Here is a 22,011-nt window from a genome sequence, read left to right on the forward strand (position 1 = left end):
CGATCTGTAGTTTCCTGTAGAGCTGTCCTAAAGTTAGCTGGATAAACCTTAAGATTACAGGGTGTATTTAGTGACACGGCTGCACTAGTTAAGCCAGATAAGTTTGTCCGGCTAACTAGCAGAGCCACACACCAGCTGAAAATGGACCTGAGATTTTTATTTTAAAGATGGCAGGAGGATGAGATCACGCTTATAAATGTAAGAGGGTTTTGTACGAAATTACTAAAAAAAGAAAAAAGAATATTATTATGGAAATATGAGACTAGTTGCTGTTCTTTTTTAATTTCTCATGTTGTGACAGAGTTACATGGTTAGTCAGTCTGAAAGAAGGCCAAAGGTGCATGACTTTGCGTACAAGACTCTTATAAAAATAAAAGGACCGCTCACCTCTCATACATGGGGGATACTAGCATCTGATCAGCTTATTCCTGCATCATGATTAAGAGCAGAGAAGCATCTTAAATACTGGTAATGTAAACAGAAAGATCACGTCCCAATCCTCTCACATTAAAAGAGGAATTAGCTTGGAGGTGGTTGGCCGTTGATGCCCAAGAGTTTACTGGTTGACTAATTCATGCGCCCTAACACTGGTGGACATGATGTCTCTATATATACTGGATTAATGGGCTCCCATGTGTGATTGTTACTGTAAACCGGCCTTGTTTTTCTTGTTCAAATTCAATAAAAATCGTTTGACATTAAAAAAGGAATTAGCTTAAGCTATGCGGTAAGAACGTGATAAGAACTAATAAAATAGAAGTTATAAATTAACTGATATAGCAACAAATGAACTGCCCAGAGCTACCCTCACCTGAGCCCCTCCCAGCTCACCTGGAGATGTGGGTACCTGGCATATGTGCGGATCAGCACAGATCAGAATGGCTCAGTCAGGGATCACCATCCAGCTCCTGAGGGACACCAGCCTTACCTCCGTAAGGGGCACCCAGGTGATCCCATACCTCAACCAGCGCTATGTGGAACTCAAGCAGAAATGTCTACAGCAAGGGTGGCTCTTCAGAGACGAGTCATTTCCAGCTGGCACGGCCTCCCTGGGGTGCGAGTTGGCTTCCTGGTCTGAAGTAGCCCAGGGGGTGGAATGGAAAAGGCCTCAGGTAAGCGTGCAACCTCCCATGTAATTACCCAGAGCTCAAAGAATGGGAGACTCTGTTTCTTTTCCTTTTTATGGTGGGGGGAGAGGGGGTTTCTACCCCGAAATAGCATCATGCAGTGCTGTATATGCCATGCTTGCTCTTCCTCACATAAAACAGGCTTTGAAGGTCTGAGCTCTCCCCAAATACCTTGCTGGTTTTCGTGTAGCTCGTTTTAGTGAAGGTCGTCCGGATATTCTGCAAGGTTTCCTCCGGAATATGGATTTGCAGAAAATGCTCATAAACAGTGGCTCAATTTTTTTTTTTTTTTTATTGACCTAGCAGTTTCCTCCTGTTCCCATGGGCTTCCAGCTAAGTCGTAACCTGGGCCGGGATCCTTTACTTGCAACAAGCCAGAAACCTCCCCCTCTAATTCTATTTCCTTCACCACCCCACACACCTAGTCTGATCCCTTCAGCCAAGGAGCATGCAGGCGGATCCTTCCAGAACTCTGTCTCATCAAACCGGAAATCCCACCACCAGGTGTCACCCGTGAACGATGAGCACAAACTCCCTCTCCCTCCGCGCTGCCCCAGCCAACCCAGAAACAGCTGGCTCGGGACTGAACCAGGCATCTTCCACACGATGCCAAAGAACCTCCTAACCAGCCCACTTATCCAGTATTTTATAGATTAGTCAGCTTAAAAACGAAGTATTGGGCAATAAACGATATGTTGTTTGTTTCGCTAAGATAAGGCTGTTATCGGTGCAAATTATTAAGGGGGAAGGTAGGGCTGATATGGCCCTTGCAGTTTTACTTTCTATAGGCAGTGCACTGATTTTCATCTGAGTCTGAGCTTATGATTTTTCAAAATGTTTTACTTCCACCTCCCCCCTGCACCCACAAAGAGTTACAAAGAAACTGAAAATGTCCTCCTGTCCCCTTTGTTACAGGAAATCTGCAACTTCCCTCAGTTTATCTGCAAGGACATGAGCCGCACAGATATCCAGCAGGGGCAGTTAGGTAATGAAGTTTCCAATATCGACTGCTGCCTTTCTGGTGATCTAGGAGACCGAGAACATGAATCATCCGGTGGTGAGGCATGACGTTGCCATTGAACCGGCATTCAAATCAAAAAAATCTCCTCATCAGGAATGTGCTAAATATCACTCACACAAAAAAGACATTCATATGTGGCCTCCTGTACCAACCATGGTTGCGGTGTCAAATTTCTAATCATCAAAGCCACCTTCCCACCTTATTTTTTATTTTGCACATAAAAGATTATAACAAAAATTAAAAAAAAAAAAAACTTTTAGTGAAAAATATGTAAAAACCGCTTGTGTACATCTCATCTTAATAGTTCATTTCTGTAATGCTATGAAAAATGCCAAAAAAAATTTCCAGTTTATGAACTTATCTTTCCAACTTAGAACAGTTGTAATCAATATCCCAACGTGGCCCGTTTCAATCCAAATCTTCTTCAAGGGCGATTACTTGTACTCTTCTTATGCTGATGCTGAAGCACTCAATCGGCGGCAATAGCTTGGCAGCAAAAAACTGTTAATGAGTATATAGCATATTAATGTTAAAATCAAACTGCCTAATTTGTTCCTAACAATCAGGTTTAATTTACACACCTAGTTTATTATTTTACATTGTTACCGTACTATGATGGCACATGAGTAATTTGTAATCTATACCACCCATATTTCTCTTTATCGTGCCTTTCTGTAAACCGTTGTGATGGTATTTAACTTAACGACGGTATAGAAAATTTTTTAAATGAATAAAAAAAATAAATAAATAGGGCATCCTTATTCTGCTGACTGCTGAATGGCTTAAATACCGGGTTCCATAAATTTGAACGTTGGAACGAACCAATTGGAGTGCGGAGTTATGCTATCATTCTGGCCAATCAAATTAAAGCAAAAGAGAACATCCAAGGAGGAACGGACTAATCACAATGCTGAATTAGAAAACTAAATATTTATTCTGATGGTCAAAATAATTCAGCTCTCTGAGAGGTCCATCCCTCCTTAGATATTCTCTTTTGCTTTAATTTGATTGGCCGGAATGGTAGCATCGCTCCGCATTCCGATTGGTTCATTCCAGCATTCAACTTTATGGAACCCGGTATTTAAGCCATTCAGCGGTCAGCAGAGTAAAGATGCCCTATATACTCATTAACAGTTTTTTGCTGCCGAGCTATTGCCGCCGATTAAGTGCTTCAGCATCATCATAAGAAGAGTACGAGTAATCACCCTTGAAGAAGATTTTGATCAAAACGGCCCACGTCGGGATATTGATTACAACTGTTTTTTTCACTGTTTTTCATAGCATTACAGAAATGAACTATTAAGATGAGATGTACACAAGCATTTTTTACATATTTTTCACTGAAAGTTTTTCAAAAAAATGTTTGTTCTTATAGGTAATCTTTTATGTACAAAAGGAAAAATAAGGTGGGAAGGTGTCTTTGATGATTAGAAATATGGCACCGTAACCATGGTTGGTACAGGAGGCCACATATGAAGTAGCCATCTATACCTTTAAAAATGTTTTTATTTGCACAATGTTTTTGGGTCATCGCAGTGCCATGTTTTTGCCTCATAACAGGGAACTTTTTTTTGTGTGATTGAATTAACATCAACCTGACATGAGCAGTGAAGTTACCCTTGACATGACATTGGTGGCATGGCCTGACTTTTATCAGACATTTACAGGTGGCAGTAGTGAGAAGTCATGATAGTGTCAATGGGTTTGATGATGCAAGACTCATCCTCCTTCCTCCATTTATTTCCAGGTAACTGTTGGTTCCTTGCCGCCACTGCTTCGCTTAGTCTGTACCCTCAGCTGATGGCCAGGGTGGTTCCCTCGGGCCAGAGTTTTCAACAGGATTATGCTGGCATCTTCCATTTCCAAGTGAGCTTTCCTTCTAGTGTTGCCTAGTGTTCAGGAATAATAACGGACCTTGCCCTCCCCCACAGCAGTGAAAGTAATGATACACAGCAATTTAGTGATTCATTTTTTTTTTTGCCCCTCTCTTTCCCTCCTCTCCCAGTTTTGGCAATATGGGACTTGGGTGGATGTGGTAATTGATGACCATTTGCCAGTGAAAGACGGAAAATTACTCTTCGTGCACTCAGCCCAGCGGAACGAGTTCTGGGCCGCGCTGTTGGAGAAAGCTTATGCCAAGTGAGTCCGGCCTTTCTTTACATGTGAATGAAACACAGTGTTCTGCCACTCATATAGACCGCCCAGAGTGTTATAAGGAGGGAAGTGTTTTTTATTCTCAAAAACAAAGTCATGGGTTATAACTAGATATGCTCTGTGTTTTCTCTGCATTTAATTTACCTTAATTAAAAGCTTATCAGAAGAGCGGCAGTATCCACTCTAACACAAAACAGATTCTGAAATCAGCAAGACACATGAAAATTAAACACACAGAGATATGAATCTGACAACAGATAAGGACTGTAGGGCCCATCTAGTCTGCCCAAATGCTTCATATAACATATATATATAGTAACAGTAATGATGGCAGAAAAGGACCAAATGGCCCAGTCTGCCCAGCAAGCTTAAAGTAGTAACTGCCACTCTGTGCAGGGTACCCCCATGTTTCTCTTAACGGCAGTGACTGCCAAGCCGTGCAGTTATCCTCAACCCACAAAACATTTCTGCTAGCAACAGTTTTACTGGGAGATGAGCCTTCTTGAAAATTCAGACAGTGCTGCTTGACGTGCTTTGCTTATGGACTTGGCCATTCAAGTAGTCCTGTGCTTTTTTCCCTTCTGTCTGTGTATCAGTAACCCAGACCATAAAAGTCAAGGCCCATGTTCGTTGTGTCTGAATCCAATTCCCCTTCCCCCCACTGTTGAAGCAGAGAACAATATTGCAGTTGCATCAAAAAGCATCAAGGCTTATTGGTTAAGGGTAGTAATCTCCCTGCCTTCTGTTAAGGGTAGCAACTGCTGCACCAGCAAATTACCCCCATGCACCCTTTTCTTCAGCTCTGTCCTCCAGCCTTTAGGGATCCACGGTGTTTAACCCTATGCCTCTTTGAATTCCTTAACTGTTTTCGTCTTCACTACCTCCTCTGGAAGGGCATTCCAGGCATCCACTTCCTGTTGCACTGCCCTAGATCCCAGTTGGTCTCTGGCTTTCCTTCTTGTCTTTGTAGCTAGGAACTGTTGGTGCTTACTTCATTGTTCCTTAAATTCTGCTACTGAATACCAAACAAAGGAATGGAAATACAAGTGAGTTGATTTGAGCTGGGTTGGGTTGGGTTGGGTTGAACTGAATGCACTGACAAGAAATTGCTTTTGCTTCCCTTCTTCCAGGTTGAATGGCTCCTATGAAGCCCTGAATGATGGGTTCATGAATGAAGCATTTGTGGACTTCACTGGGGGGATTGATGAGCATATTGACCTCAAAGTACCTAATCCAGGCCTCTTTCGTATCATTCAGAGAGCTGTCCAGAAGAAGTCCCTTATGGGAGCTTCTATCGAGGTAATTTCATTTCACGTCTTGTTGCCTGAGGAGCTTGGAAGGGACGTTAGCTATATAAAGATTTTCTTTTGAGTAATTGTAACTCCTGGATCCTTGTTACCCAAAATGAATGCTGTGGGTCCTTTCCTTAAGGATGGCAGTGGAGGGTGGAGAGGGGTGTGAGAAGACAGTTTCCGAGTCCCTTTGGTGAATCGTAGACTCCTTAACCACTTTTTTACTTGCACGGTTGTGACGCTGCTTACCAGATATGTGGTTCCCAAAACCTGATGCCGTTTGCTCCACAGATAATCTCTGAAGACTTTACCCATAGAGGAAACCCGCACAGCTCACCCCTCTTCTTCTCCCTTTCTGTCCCAAGGCATCTCCCCTCCTTCACTGGATAAAGGCAAAGGCTGAACTTGCCTGTGCTAGGGCAAACTCTGGCTTCTCTAGGGCTTCTCCACCTTTTTCAAGAGATTTACAGAAGATTAGGGACCTTCATTTTTTTTTTTTTTTTTAATTTTTAAAGGAATTTCAGGGGTTATTATGACAAGACTAAAACCATGAGAAAATCAGTGGAAAAATGTGACTGTAAATACTACAGTTTATTTTGGTGGACAGAAGTAGCTTAGTGGTTAGAGGAGTGGAGGAGTAGCCTAGTGGTTAGAGCAGAGCTTTCCAAACTGTGTGTCGGGACACGTTAGTGTGTCGCCTGCAGTGTGCAGGTGTGTCGCGCAAGCCCGGTCAACTCTGATGTGAGTTTGGGCTTTTTTTTTTCTAGAGATTCACTTTTTTTTTTCAGTTTATGGGTTGCTTATTATTGGGTGATTTTTGCTGTCAATCGCGTTTTTTTGGGGGGCTTGGTGGGTGGAACGAGCCCAGCCATCCTTGCATTGGCTGCTGCTGCCGATGAGGCCTGGCCATGAGGAGTACTGACTGCAAGCAGCAGTGTCTGGTGATCATGGAAGGGAGTGAAGCACTTAACTGGCAACAATCAAAAAGACAAGGTACATGAGTGTGGGGGCCAGACATGTGCTGGGGGGGAGAGAGATGAGTGAGTGGGGGGCAAATGTGCTGGGGGGACAGACATGTGCTTGAGGGGGAGAGATATGAGTGTGTGGGGGCCAGACATGTGCTGGGGGGAGGAGAGAGATGAGTGTGTGGGGAACAGACAATTTGTTTTATTATTGTTTCTCATAAATTATAACAATAACATGAATCTTGGAATATATATTTTTAATATAAATTTAAGGTTTTCATGAGATAGGTTGTGTTGTGAAACATTTTATTTATGTATATATTTAAGGAAACATACATAAATTGTCGAAATATGTTTCGTTCGTTTAACCTTTAACCTCTGGTTTACTAGTAGACTGAATTACTGTGTCCCGAAATTATGTTTGTCTAAAAAGTGTGTCACCAACATGAAAAGTTTGGAAAGCTCTGGGTTAGAGGGCTATGAACCAGAAGACCTTGGGCAAGTCTCTTTACCCTCCATTGCCTCAGGTACAAACTTAGATTGTAAGTCCTCTGGGGATAGGGAAATACCTACAGTACCTGAATGTAATCCGCTTTGAAGAGCTGAAAAAGTGTGAAAAGCGGAATATAAAAATCTAAATAATAATAAAAAAAAAGAATATTAAGCAGATTCTTCCACTCATCCACTCAATAGCATCCATATCTCTACCCCCATCCCCTGCCTAGCCTGTCCCTTCATCCGCAATGAAAATCTCCCTCCTGCCCTGCCCTCCCATTGCAACCACCTTCCTCCTTACTAGTGGTGGCTCCAGGCTTCCGCTCTCCCTGGGCAGCAGCTTACTGAGCCTCTCACCCTCTGCACGTCTGCTTTTGTGCAGGGCCAGGGAGCCTGCTGGGAAGTGCTTCTGGTGGGCGTGGCCCACTCCAAATGCTGCATGGGGAGCACTAGAGGCGGGACCTGAAACAGCACATCAGCGGCACCGGTGGAGACGGAGGCTTTCGCTGGTGGGGAAACACTGCAGGTGTTTTGGCCCACGCTGGCTTCCAGCAGTTGCTGGAGGCCTTGAGATGCTGCATCTGCAGCTCTGGAGCTGCTCTTTAATCAGCCTAAAATTAGGGTGAAAATCACTTTAAACCAATTGTCACATTTGGAAAAATCTGGGAATTTATGGGTGAAAACTGGTTTAAACTGAAAATGAAGGGCCCTGCATAAGATGTAGTTCCTCACTTTGATTCCTGTTGGGTTAGGAGGCTAACGAACATCAATTTTGCAAGACAGCCTGATCCAAACCTTCTTTTTTTGCCTGCTACTTGCAAGGATTTGTAATTCCTGTGCGGAACTGCAAACAGGTTCACATTTCCACGCAGAGGTCATATTTTATTTTTAAAGTTTGATATTTTATTCTGTTTAATTTCATTTCAATTTTATGTATTTTATTAGTTTACATTATGTACGTTATTTTGTAAACCGTTTTAATCAAGTTTACTTTTGTAAAGGCGGTATATAAACAATTTTTAAATAAATAAATAAACACACATCTGGTGCAGGTTTTCAAACGGAGAGTTACAGTCAAGGTAAATACAATGCGTAGCTCTTAGGGTACTGGGCTAGTTAGGTACAGCATCGAGCTGCTTTCAGTAGTTACCACAAAACTGCTGATACTTTTTCCTTTCTATCGCTGCCACAGGGCAGAGGAGAGATGGTCCTTTTCCCATGGCCTCCTCCTAGGCCCGCCTCGGGCCTAGGAGGAGGCCATGGGAAAAGGACCTGGGCGAAGTGACCCCAGGGGAAAAATGCCCTGCACCCTCCGATTCACCCAGAGGGTAGTATTGGGAACCAAAGTCCTAAATCCAGACCTGACCGCATGCAATGGGGATGGAAATATGACTGGATTATAATGCTTAGCATTTTTATAGTGCTACTGGACATATTGCACCTGAATACTTATACCCATTGCGCAGCGCTACATACGTCCCTGCCTCAAAGAGCTTACAATAAGTGGGTGCTTGAGGCAATGGGAGATAACTGGACTTGCCCAAGGTCACAAAGACTGGCTTCCCTTTGCACTAACCCCTAGGCCACTCTTCCTTCCATTCCTGGATTTGTGTGGAGCCAGCTGGTGCTCCCCGATTCCTGTTCGCTCTCATGGACTTGTGCTCAAGTTTCTGTTCTCCCTCCTGCAGATTTCCATGAAGGAAGAGATGGAGAGCCAGACCCCGGAGGGGCTAATAAGAGGTCACGCTTACTCCGTGACGGGAGTGTCTCAGGTGAGCGGGTGCTGCTGGGGGAGATAATACCCTTTTGCTAATCCACAGCTGTCTCCCCCACCCTCACTAAGAACCACTGCTTCCCGTCCCCTCTGTTTCTCTTGCATCCGTGAGGTAATCAGTGAGCAGGGAAAGGGGGCTGGTCCCTAACACAAGCCGAGGCTGTAAGATCATTTATCCCTGGGCTGGCCGCACCAGGGGTCAGGCTAACAAGTCCCTCATCCTGTCAGGAAGTTGGCAAAGGCTGAGCACAAGTTGAAGTCTTGATGCCACTGTCCCTATCCGATTCCAGGAACAGTAAATTCTTTAAGCAGACGCTTACCTGTTGGTCAGGCCAAAGGAGCGAGTTCTTTCCTGTAGCAAAATAAAGGATCATCAGAGTCAGGACTTTGATGAATTCGAATCCTTGCTTTGCACATATTTCTCTGGGATTTGGGGAGAAATCACATTATACACCTGTTCCTTCTTTTACAGTTACACAAATTTGATTGGGGAATAATAAAGTTACTTAATTCTTTCCCCTTCTTTTGGTCTAGAGAAACAGTCAGCACATCTGGAATGCATGGCCCCTCCCCACTGTCCAGCAGTTCCACCTCTCTAAAGTCCTCTGGACCTCCGCTGGGGATGAATGAACTGGCTAGGAGTATAGCACTAAGGTTACCCTCTTTCTCAGCGGTTCCTGTTCTTTTCTCTGTAGGTTTTGTTGGGAGGCAGGAATGTGCAGTTACTGCGACTGAGGAACCCTTGGGGCCTGGTGGAATGGAAAGGCCGCTGGAGTGACTAGTGAGTGTGCCGCAATAACTAGCCCATGTACTTTACAGGCCCCAGCACATGTGCTAGTGTGACCAGCAAGTGTGCTGGAGTGAGTAGTGAGTGTGGGGTTAGAGAGTGTGCTGCAATGGCTAGCGAATATGGTGGTGTAATTAGCAAGTGTGCTGGAGCAATTAGCGAGGGTGGTGGCTACTAAGTCTACTGAATGGCTGGTGAGTGTGCTGTGTAGAGACAGTATGCACAGCAGTGGAGTCGGTTTCCAGCGTTTTGTGCTTTATACTCATGATTTCAGTTCTCTGACCTGTGCTGTCATCAGGGGAGCGCATCTTTTGCCAGCTGCTCACGATATACCTTTGCTTGTAGCTCCCCCTTGTGGTCAAATCTGGACCCCTTGCTCCGGGAAAGGCTGCACGTCAGGGCAGAAGATGGAGAATTCTGGTAAGAGGACAGTAGGCAGCTCCTGGGAGGAGGGAGTCACAACCGTCAATCAAGGGCGACACCTAGTGGCCACACTTGGGGTCCATATTACTGTAATCCTAAGGGAACTGTGGCTCGAGGCCGCTGGCCAAGGATTATTGCTGCAATGATTGGGCTAAGTGAATTGGGACTTGGGAGAGAAAATAAGAATAGGGGAAAACTCTCCAAGTAGCTACGAATGAAGGCTCATTGTGCTGGATCTCAGGTTCGGTTCTGATTCAGCTGGAAGTACAAAAGCACAGGAGGAAACTGCCGGGCTCAGAAAAAAGAAGGCTGGGGCGAAGCCAAGATAAAGCAGTGAAATGAGCCAGCTGTCACCCCTTTTTAGGTACCAATGTTCCACAAGTGGAACATTTTTAAGCCAGGTTTTAAGTTCTTGGTACCATTTAAGTGCTGTCAGGACAGATCTGATTTGTCATTTAAAGGATGTGTTCTCTAAGTGGATACTGTTTGCAGTAGCCCAGGCAGTGAAGGGGTTAATGTTTCTAAGATACTAGACAGCTCATGAAGGGTGCACAGCTGAGGCAGGGTCTTCAAGGGCTGTCAAACAGGCCCATGCAGAAACCTGGGCAGTAAAACACTGTGTGCTGGATTTCATTGCACAGTTTCAATGCTCAGATGAAACATTTTGTAAACTCCTAATGCAGCAAGCTAATGCTATGCTAAGGCATCGGGAGTTTAAAAAAAAAAGCATATTGACCTTAAAATGTATGTTCGGCGCAGGCTGAATGCACATTTTAACTCAAGAAAGCACCCAATATGGAGGAGAGTATTTAAGTGGCACTGGCAACACTTAGACGGATTAGTATGTACTTATCTGGCTGAAGTGTTCCTGACTTTTTTCTCTCTTTTTTTTACTTTTGGGGGGGGGGGGGGGGGTGGTGTTTGAAATGCCAACGCAGTAGCACTGGAAGCTTAACACGACCATATACCTCTCTGCTTTGGGGAGTGTGGCTTAATGCCCTCATTTACATGGGCACTAAGTAGTACTCCCATCTAGGAAACTCCTTGCTGCATTGGCAGTGGCAGCAAGTCTTGGGCACAGAAAATGTGAATTGAAGTGCAGGCAAAAAGATGCATTCAGCTGCATGCATTTTTCTGCATCGGCCTGAGCGTAAGCTGGTGGTAGTGGGGGTTGGGCAGTGAGAGGAGATTCCTAGGATTTTGCTGGAAATCCTGAAAAGTTAGATGAATTGCCAGGTGCTAGAAATATCAGAGGAGATTCCATCCAAATGCAGAGAAACAGTACATGACAGTAAATGAGGGCTGTAAGGCTCATTTAGTCTTCCTAAGTTTTTACCTAATGGGTTAGTTTGTTTGTTTAACATTTTCCAACTGATTGAAATTATAATGTTATCTTATGTATGTTAATAAGGCTGGATTATTTGTAAATCATATAATTTCTTGTAAATTGAGGCTAGAAGGCAGAAGCAAAACTCAGTGCTGACCTTTTAGATACTGGTTAGCCTTTAGCATTTCAGCAGCCTTGACTATTTCTACAAGTCTGATCAATCTCATTGTGCTGTGATTATGCTGTTATCATCTTTCTATTTCTTCATTGCCATCAAACTAGTTTAGCTTCATAGAAAACCCTCTTAAAGCACCCTTGTATGCTGATCCAGTCTTAGTTTTGCCCCCATTGCATGCATGGAAATGTAGTTCTGATAGTTTTAAGAGACATCAATGAGACAATCATAACTACAACTCCCTGCATGCAATGGGCCAAAACCAGGGCTGGATCAGTCTGCTCAGTTGTCTTAAGGGTGAGTTGGAAACCCTAATTATTATCAGAGATGTGCGTTTTCCTGCGGGTTGGGCTTTTTAAATTTATTTATTTAAAACTTTTATATACCGGCGTTAGTGGGGACATCACACCGGTTCACATATTAACAGCAGAGCAGGAAATTACATTATAACAGGGCAATGGAACTTGGGAGGGGCGAACGAGAGAGAAGCATAGAGGGATAAAGAACAAGCCGCAGGGGTATTAAACAAGAAGTTACAACATTTTACAGTATTAGTGGTATTATATACATGGAATTGTATACAGAATTAGTGGTATTATATATATATATATATATTATATATATATATATTAAATATATATATATATATATATATAAATATATATATATATTTTGGAGGGGGAACCCGAAATTTCGGGTCAGTGTGCGCTAACTTTTAAACGTTAGCGTGCACTAACTCCCATTAGTGCGCATTAACCTGAAAAACAAACGTAATTTTTCCGAAATTTCCTAATTTGTCCAAAACAAACGCACATCCCTATTTATTATGGGCATTTGCCATGGCCCCACACTGCCTGCTTACACATTGCTCTTCGGTCTGTTGCAGGATGCAGTTGGATGACTTCTTGAGGTTCTTTGACATGCTGGAGATCTGTAACCTGACCCCCGACTCGCTGCAAGACGACAGAGTGGAGAGATGGACTACCAGCTCCTATCAGGGGGCCTGGGTCAGAGGTTTCAATGCTGGGGGCTGCCTCAACAACATAGGTAGAAAAGTCTCAGAATGCAGTGCAGGGCTAATGGGGGAGGTGGGGAGAGATGAAAGCGTGCCCAGAACTTTCTGTCCGCCCTCACTCCCACTGCAGTGCCTGCTACGACCAGGAATGAGTAGTTCTGTCTGTCACACACTCACTGTTGTACACTTTGGGAGTACAGAGGTATCCACATCTGGAAGCCTTTTGGAAGTCCAAATAATAATAAGATCCCAAATAAAAAAAACAAACAAACAAAACTATTTTTTTTGGCAGCCTAACCCTTTACCTTACAATCCCTGGGATCATTAGGGCAGAACTACAGGCCAACTGAGGCCTTTCTTGAATGCGTAATTCAGTCACTTACCTATTTCTGTTTATGACCCCCACCCTCAGGAACTTTCTGGACTAACCCGCAGTTCCAAGTGATGCTACAGGAGAAAGATGACGATAAGGAGAGCTGCACCCTGCTGGTGTCGCTAATGCAGAGAAACCGTCGTCAGGAGAAAAGCTTGGGCAGGGATTTCCTCGCCATTGGCTTTGAAATCTTCAAGGTAGTGGGAAAGTTATTGTTCTATTTTGCACTCTATAAAGGTGACAAAAGCCCGTGCCTACCTTACGCCCGTCCTCCCTGTGTCCTGCAGAAGATGTCCCATCGGAAAGTGGTTCAGGGAGCACAGGTTTCATCCCAGGTTATGTGTGCTAGGTTCCAGCTTTTCTTTGGAAGACTGGGGATCCATTTCTGGTGTTCTGACCAAACCCCCTTGTCTGTAGCTCTGGCTGCAGCAGAGGAACCTCTTATCACAAACTGAGTGTCTTCGCACCAGCTAGAACATCTCATAGACTGAGCGTATGTCGCACTTACCGGGCTCCTCTTTTCTCTTGCAGGTCCACAGGGAGGTACGCTTCTTATCAAGGTGGTGGGATGTGATCCTGGAGTCCCTTTGCTTATGGTATCATTTTATAGCCTCAGGTTGATGTGAAAATTCTGTCATTTTGGTGACTTTGAGTCGCCTCGCATAAGTGTTAATGACTCACACTTTTCCAATTCTGATTGTACTCGGGTGGCTGAGTGGCACTCAGCCTCCCCTGTGATACCTCCCATGCTCCTCCTTCACAAGTGGCTTGACTTTAGTCTCCTCCCTACCTCATGCTGTAGCTGGAATGGTAGCTGAGGGACAGTCCTGGATGCTGCCCCAGGACAGATTAACTCTCCTTGCAAATGTCTCTGCACAATGAGACCTATAACTGGCTGAGACAGTCCCATCACTTGTAGCCAATTGAGGGGCTTGGTGCCATACTGTGTACAGTATAGAATTTCTGCACACTATATATATATATGTACTGTGCTATAGCACCTTTCAGGTATCACAGGGTAATGGTTATCAATGGCAAACAATGACCAGTCCCACATGGTGCAGGACATTGGTGCTGGCAGACTTTGAGGTGGAATATCCCAAGTGCTACAGCAGCCTGTTCATGGCCACGTCCTTTAGGCACCTTTGAATGGTATACCACTGATCTCTCCACAGTTTGCGGACACAAAGTTCACATCCCAGCGGAAGGCGCAAGTCCCCTTTCTCAAGCAAGTGAAAAACTCTCAATATGTATCCCTGAGGAACATCACAGCCCGGTACGAACTGGAACCCGGCCAGTACCTGATTGTTCCCACCACCTTCAGCCCCATGCAGGAATCCAAGTTTACCCTGCGGATCTTTACAGAGAAGCAGCAAACCTTCATGTGAGTTGGGCCACCCAAAGGCCATCCTGTTTCCGGTAGTGTCTCATTCGAAGCAGGTCAAGGTGATAAGGGGAGAGAGAGAGAGAGAATTGGATTATTGGTGACATTGGGAAGATGGTGGTGAGTGAAGCTGAAATGTTTCTGCTCTCTACTTTCAGGGAAGTCGATGATGAAATCAGTGCTGAGGCCATTGCTTTCCAGGTACAAATTTCTGGGAAAGGTACATGGTCTTTTGGTGGCCCCATTGAGCAGTGCTTCTTCTTAGCTTGAGAAAACCTGCCACATCTCACTGGGACTCTATTTCCTATTCACTTAGAAGGCGTCCTACTCAGTAACAGCAGGCTGGGGTCACTTGAAGACAACCTTGCTCTTTCCTCACATTCCAGCCTTGCACATGTGGCAGATTTATCCTTGGTGATTTCAGATTTTAACCAGAACTCTAAGTTCATTTGGGGCTACAAACATTATTACTGGTCTTTCATTATATGTTGTCACCTTGTTGGACCCTGTTCAGAGTTTGAGAGAGTAATATTACCACAGTCATGGTAGCAAATAGTTACTCCCTTCCCTCCAGAAGTAGGTACTACTAGCAGAATCTGAAGTCAGAGCGAGGCTGTTACCAGGTCTTTCTTCCTGCCCCCTTGCCTGCTAAGGAACACATAATGCCTCCTATTTTTTTTTCACCAGGAAGCACCCAGTGTGGAAATAGACAAGGAGTTTGAGCTGATTTTGACAAGGGCCATGGGAGAGGTGAGCAAATCTTGCATCAGACCTTGGCAAAGTAATGGGAATACCTGGTTACTGTTGTTCCAAGCACTGCGGCTCTGGCGACCTTGATAAACCTTAGGACAAGGCAATAGCTAAAGCCAGAAGAATGCTGGGCAGCATAGAGAGAGGAATAACCAGTAAGAAAAAGGAGGTGGTGATGCCCTTGTACAGGTCCTTGGTGAGGCCTCACCTGGAGTACTGCGTTCAGTTCTGGAGCCCGTACCTCAGAAAGGATAGAGACAGGATGGAAGAGGTCCAGAGACAGGTGACCAAATTGGTGAGGGGTCAGCATTGGAAGACTTATAAGGAGAGGCTAAAGGATCTGAATAGATATACCCTGGAAGAGAGAAGGTGCAGGGGAGATAGGATACAGACCTTCATATATCTGAAAGGTTTTAATGATGCACAACCATCAAACCATTTCCGTTGGAAAGAAATCAATAGAACTAGGGGTCATGAAATGAAACTCTGGGGAGAATGACTCAGGAAATATTTCTTCACAGAGAGGGTGGTGAATGCCTGGAATGCCCTTCCGGAGGAGGTGGTGAAGACAAAAACAGTGAAGGAATTCAAAGGGCCATGGGATAAACACTTTGGATCCCTAAAGGCTAGAGGATGGGAATGAGGAAAAGAACACATGGGGGTAACTGGCTGGTGTGGCTGTTACTACCTTTAACCAATAAGCCTTGATACTGTTAATACAACTCCATCATTGCTCTTTCTTCAATGGCAGTGAGAAAAGGGGAATTGGATTCAGATAGCAACCGACAAGGGCCCTGCTTTTTATGGTCTGGGAAACAAATAAACATCAGGGTAACTTGCTGATGTGGTTTTTACTACCTTTAATTATTAAGCCTGGTAATTTTGACACGGCTCCATCATTGTTCTCTGCTTCCACGGCAACAGTTAAGGGAAGATTGGATTCAGACAGCATCCAAAGACCCTGAGTTTTATGGTCTGGGAAACTGATAAGCATGGGGGTAACCTGCACAGTGCAGCAGATACTGGCATATGCTTGCGGGGCAGACTCGGTGCATCATTTGGTCCATCTCTGCCGTCATTTCTACATTTCTATGCTGCTTCAGAGTCAGGATAAACATGTGAGGCTGGATGAAGAGCTGGGTCGAGTAAATATATTTGCCATATTTCAAGCCTGCTCTTCTCTTTGTAGGACATGCAGCTCAGTCCCCTTGAGCTCCAGAAGATCATGAACAAAACGATGTCAAAATGTGAGTGTCCCATTTTGTATAAACATAGGGGAAGGGACCAAGTTTATGAAGAAATAGAATTAATTCATGTGCATGGATCAAGGAATGGGAATCACAGGAAATCACAAGCAAGTTCTGTGTGTCAAACCCTACCCATCAACTTGCTGGTGTTGACGGAGCACAAGGAGAATGGTTGCACTAAACAGGTTCAGGACCAGTAAAGGCCAATATGCAGCAAGGGTTCAGCATTTGGGCCTCTCTCATGCCACCCACCATGCACTTTTGTCGTGAAAGAGTGGAGACGAAGAAAATGGGTAAACTGGAAGGTATCTAAATTGTTTTAGGGAGATGAGCTTGGGATGTAGGTATTAGGAATGTGCATTCATTTCATCTGTTATGGGCAAACTTCACCAGCTTTATAGCACATGTGAAAAACAGATAGCATGCGTGTATTTTTAATGAGTTATGTGCATACTATTAATTTTTTTCACGTGAACTATCAAGTCGGCGAGGTGTGTGCATACAGCCGAAACGGATGAAATGAACGCGCATTCCTGGTAGATATAGGCTACAATTGTAGAATTAAACTGGCAGCAGGGTCTGTCTGGCAGACTGCGAGTGGATTAATAACTAGAAGCCCCAGTCACATAGATTGGTTTGTCTGGCCATGGCTTATGTTAGACACACTGGGGTCCAAGGCAGAAACCAAGGAGGGATACTGGCCAACGCTCAATGCCCTGAAGCTCTGCCTCAGTAACATCCTTCAGCTTGGCTAAGGGGGTCCCTTTGTGGTGCTGGACCCCAGGCAATTGCTCCTCCCCACCAAAACTGACCCTGTGTCTGGCAGACTATGCGGTGAACTTAGGAGACTGGATTTTTTGGCCAACAGCTTTGTAGCTTTGCATGAGTAGAGTGGGATATTTGGTGTTCACTAGATAGGGGATTGTGCATGCTCATCTACCCAAGAAAATGAAATGCCAAGGAGGAAGACAACAAAAACTGTCCTGGATAGGGAGTGATATCCTACAAGTGGTCACACTCTGTGGTTGGCAACTGGGATATATCCTTAATCGTGTGGACTGAGATAAGTGGGCAGACTAGATGGACTGGTTATGTTTTTTGCCATCTGGTGCGTTACTATGTAATCCTGAAAACTAGACTGAGCAAGAGGTACGCGAGGACCAGATTGAAAACTGCTGCTATAGGAAAACAGATCAGAGCACATTGTGATGTCATCATGCATTTTTAAAGCTGCGCTGACATTGGTTGAAGCTGAGCATTTTAAAAGCCATCTGCCCATAAATGCCTGTGGTCACCAATTGATTCCATTTCTTGCTTCATTTCCTTTCTAATATCTAAATATGTGCTTATTACACAGAATTTCATGTAACAAATGTTATAATCCTGTGCAAATGTCTGTTATCAAAGAAGGAAACCAGGTATTATGAAATGTTCACACATCGCCTTGTTATCCTGTGTCAATCCTCTGTGGTTGCAGATGTGTTTATGAAATCAGATGGCTTCTCTTTGGATTCCTGCCAGGAAATGGTCTGTGTCATGGATGTATCCTTGTGAAAGGGAATGAGATGGCCGCTGTAACCAGGGACTCAATACATAACTTCTGGGGACAATCATGCCTGGAAGGGAGAGGCTGGATGAGGCCTCAGTTATTGTATCCGGCAGGTTAACATGCCTGGGAGGGATAAGTTGGATGGGATCTGGGTCACTGTTACCTGTAGAGTAATATGCCTGGGAGGGACAGGTTGATTGGGGGGAGGGGAGGGGGTCATGGATTGCTACAGGTTTCCACGATGAATGTTTTTGCCTTTCTTCAGTGCACAAATTGTTTGCAACTTCTGTGCCTGACTTAAATATTTAGAACTCCACGTGCGACCTGTGTGTGTGTGGAGACGCTGCCCCCAGGTGTCCGGAATCCCACCAAGGTCTTTGCTAAACCATAAGCTCATGACTTTCTCACTGTCTAGCACTCGAGATTCTGTTTTCCTTCCATACTGAAAATCAACAGAGCAGGAATGGGAAGCTAGACCTGGAAACATTTAAGAAGCTATGGAACAAGATTAAACTCTGGGAGGTACGTTCTGAAGAAAGGGAGGCTCTTGGCTGGGAAGAGGAGAGATGGTCTTTGAGATCAGAGATACATATTAGGTGCAACACATAGGATTATAATCACATCTGAAGGAAGGTCTAGAAAACTCAGGTACTTTGTCATCTATGGGTATTTCTGATGGTCCAATAACAGGGATTGTGGCCCACAACCAATTCAGTTTTTTTCCAGGACCAATCTAGTTTTAATAAATGTTTGCTATGGGTGTGCAAAAGAATTCCTTAGATGAAGCCCCGGGGCTCTCATATGACTTGCAGACCTCTGCCACAAGGCATCCCACCTTCAAGCTGCACAATTCTTTGTAATACATGTGGATGCAGTTTGCTCTAGGCAAGAAAGCTGCTCATAACAGAGTGTGAGTTACAGAACGTTACTTTGTGTTAGGTGCTGAGACACAGCTCAAAACGCCCCAAAACAACCAACCCGAGCACCCGAACCTTTTCCTCAGTTGTTTCAGTAGCTGCAGTTTAAATGCACAATCTTGTGACTCCAGTCTATCCAACCATCTACCGTATATGCCCTGAAATACTGTAAGAACTGCCATACTGGGTCAGATCAAGGGTCCATCAAGTCCAGAATCCTGTTTTCAACAGTGACCAGTTCAGGCCACAAGTACCTGGCAGGATCCAGAATAGTAGATTCCATGCTGTTTATACCCAGGGATAAGCAGTGGCTTCCCCAAGTCTACCTGGTTAAGAACTGTCCATGCTCTAGGTGCGGTCACACCATGGACTGATACAGAGGCATTATCATAGCTGTTTTTACTCTCCATTCCTTTCCTAATAATTCCTGTTTTTTCCAATATCGCCATCTTCCTTTGCAGCACATTTTCATCACGTATGACCAGGACAGGAATGGAACGATGAGCACTTATGAACTGCGACTTGCTTTGGAGGGGGCAGGTAAAGGCAGGGGGGAGGTGGGTAATGTGCAAAGCAGTTTGATTTTTCTATCTCAAGGACATCAAATGTGGATAAACAGACTTTTCATAAACTTTAAGCAATAATGTCATTCTGGGAGTTTAAAGAACAACTATCAGTGTTGGGAGCTACTTTCTTTCCTTCAATTGCCATGTAAGTGATTAACTACTCATTTACATGGGAATTTAAGGAACATCCTAAGTGTTTTTCCTGCATGAAAAAAATATCCTGGAAGACCTTGCAGTAGCGACTTCTTCTTGTTTTGATTGTTTATGGCTACTCTGTTGCTCTGGCAATAGTTGAGTTTAAGGCGCTGTTAGTCCCCGTCTGTGACATCCTTCCCTACTGCGGGGCTGGAGCCCAAAGACATGATTCATTTCCAGTGTTTAATACTTTTCCTTCCCTAATTGGAATTGGTGTTTCTTTCATGTATGTTAAAGAATGTGTATATATGAAAATCTTTCAACAAAAAGAAAGGTGGTTTTTTTTAAAAAAGCAATTCCCCGCACCTGAAAAACACTGCCCAACTGCAAATAAATGGAAGCAGGTCCAAAAAATGCAGAGAGTATGGAAGAATTCTGATTATTTCCAGATGGGAGCTGATCTGAGGCTTGTGCTGGAGTGGAAACACTCATGTCCTGGGGCTTTCGTCTCCTGCCTGCAAGAGGGTTCCCTCCCCCCCCCCCCCCCCCCTCGTGTCTGCTGTGATTATGGGAAGCCAGGGGGCTAGCCTAGCCTTCCGAAGCCCAGCTCGTGGCTACCACCGTGCCGCGCCATGAAATTGGAAACCATGGTTATTTTCTCATCCACAGGATTCCACTTGAACAACAAGCTGATGAAGCAGATCATCCGCAAATATGGTGACAGGTGGCAGCAGGTTGCCTTTGACCGGTTCCTGTCCTGCTTGGCCTGGTTGGAAAACATTTTCAGTAAGCGGGCATTGGGTTGTCCTCCTCCTCCTGTATCCAGGATCACATAGGCTGAGCTCTGCCAGTTTTAAGAGGGGGAGAGAAATCAGGCAAGGTTGCCAACTTATGAAAGTGGTGATGGGGGTGGGTGTGTGTGGGGTGGGGAATTACTTATAGGGTGCCAGTAAAAAAAACCTGGCAGACTTAACTTTTCATTTACAGACGTTTTTACTGTCGCCATTCTCTGCAAAGCCAAACCCTGGCATAGGGAATTCAGCAGATTATGCTCCAAGCTGTAGTCATCAACCTATAAATAGAGCAGCCTCACAACGTCTGAGTCCATGGCACTGAAGACACAAGCCTTTCGCTCATGACATTTTTACTGACATAAAATTATTAATATTTCTGAAGTTATTTTATGTTAGGGACATCTTTTCTGTTTTGAGTGATAGTTGTTGGCAACCCTGAAGTCAGGACAAACTCCTACTGTGCCCTGGGGCAAAACAGGACAGGCTCAGCCTATCCTTTATGATCCGAAGTCAACTGGAACTCAAATGAGGTGCTAAGTCTCCTCCACTTTCTTTCCCCTTCTAAAATCTAGAAACTGTGTTGGCTGGTAGCAGCTGATTTGTCTCTTGGTGGCACGTGCATAAACTCCCAGATCGACCACACTATGTTCTTCTCAAGAGACGTGTTGACTTTTAACACACAAAACGTCATCCTGTTTTTATAGGAAAGTGTAAAACCTTGGACAGAAGCGGCAGTGGAGTGATAGGCCTGACCTATCACAAGGTGAGCACAGCTCTATACATTTCTTTCCCCATCCCAAATCTTCCTTACCACTTGAAGCTGGTCTGCACTGTGCTGATCGCAACAGCCACCAGTGAATTGCATTGGCCAAAGTCATACTGATCCCAGGTCCTTATTTTGTGCTCTTCTTTTGACAAATATGAGTCAGGATGAGATGTAAAATGGTTTCTCTCTTGCTTCTGTTCCAGTGGATGCAACTGGCAGCCTTCAGCTAATGGGCAGAGGTAGCTCCCGAAACATGGTGGTCACCTAAGAACAGAGCACCGGTGTTTCATCTGAACTTAAAAAATAAAAATCAGGTCCCTGAACACATCAGGGACTTTTTCCTGACTTGGTAAAGCAGTTTTTCCTTTTAAGAATGATGATTCCATTTATCTACCAACTGTGCATTTAGCTTCTGATTTTTATTGCGTTTCTGCCGAGGTATCAGGGTTTCAGGATTGTGGGCAGACATAGGGGGGCAATAGCATGTAGCAGTCAGTAGGACTAAGGAAACCACTTCATGCAAAGAAGGTGGCCGAGGATTAGAGAGAACAATCAACTAAAGATATCAAACAATCAAATATACAGTAAAGATAACCTGTTTACTGTAAACCAGCATGATGTCCACAACTAATGCCGGTATATAAAAATGTTTAAATAAAATAAATAAATAAATAAAGATATTTAAAAGATATGAAAGGCAACTGCAGCTCACAAATTACTTGGACACTGAAGATGGGTCCAATGTGATTCTGAAAGCTCCTTTGAAACTGGTCCATTACAATGAATCACATTTATCTGAGACACTACATAATAGGGTAGCAGTTCCAGTTGCCCCTGTGGAAGAGTGGGGTAGTGTAAAAAAAAAAAAAAATGTAGGGGATGCCTGTACCTTGAAGCTTTTCCTCAGTGATGGCACTAGTTTTTCCAAAAGGGCCACTTGTGGCACCAGGCAATTGTCCCCTTGCCCTTCCTGAA

At 44.3% G+C, this 22,011-nt stretch overlaps 1 protein-coding gene across 1 annotated transcript; it reads left to right on the forward strand.

Annotated features, from left to right (window-relative positions):
• Positions 1 to 878: 878 nt before the first annotated feature.
• LOC115100949 (calpain-1 catalytic subunit-like) lies at positions 879 to 21,620 on the forward strand. Its single transcript, XM_029620068.1, has 21 exons — positions 879 to 1,112; positions 2,043 to 2,112; positions 3,896 to 4,014; positions 4,154 to 4,287; positions 5,433 to 5,601; positions 8,743 to 8,826; positions 9,524 to 9,609; positions 9,961 to 10,035; positions 12,427 to 12,587; positions 12,968 to 13,125; positions 13,460 to 13,471; positions 14,104 to 14,312; positions 14,471 to 14,513; positions 15,000 to 15,062; positions 16,252 to 16,309; positions 17,787 to 17,851; positions 18,315 to 18,380; positions 19,237 to 19,315; positions 20,146 to 20,262; positions 20,975 to 21,033; positions 21,240 to 21,620. Exons 1-21 carry the CDS (start codon positions 879 to 881, stop codon positions 21,264 to 21,266), a joined length of 2,088 nt encoding a protein of 695 aa, XP_029475928.1. The 3' UTR covers positions 21,267 to 21,620.
• Positions 21,621 to 22,011: the final 391 nt, after the last annotated feature.

The sequence above is a fragment of the Rhinatrema bivittatum genome, chromosome 11, assembly GCF_901001135.1.
Source record: "Rhinatrema bivittatum chromosome 11, aRhiBiv1.1, whole genome shotgun sequence".
NCBI lineage: Eukaryota > Metazoa > Chordata > Amphibia > Gymnophiona > Rhinatrematidae > Rhinatrema > Rhinatrema bivittatum.

Bases quoted from the DNA above. Each gene is read 5' to 3' on its own strand.
- LOC115100949 (XM_029620068.1), top strand. From the start codon at position 879: ATGGCTCAGTCAGGGATCACCATCCAGCTCCTGAGGGACACCAGCCTT. The intron at 8,827-9,523 runs GTGAGCGGGTGC...TTTTCTCTGTAG, and splicing joins CCGTGACGGGAGTGTCTCAG to GTTTTGTTGGGAGGCAGGAA. The intron at 10,036-12,426 runs GTAAGAGGACAG...GGTCTGTTGCAG, and splicing joins GCAGAAGATGGAGAATTCTG to GATGCAGTTGGATGACTTCT.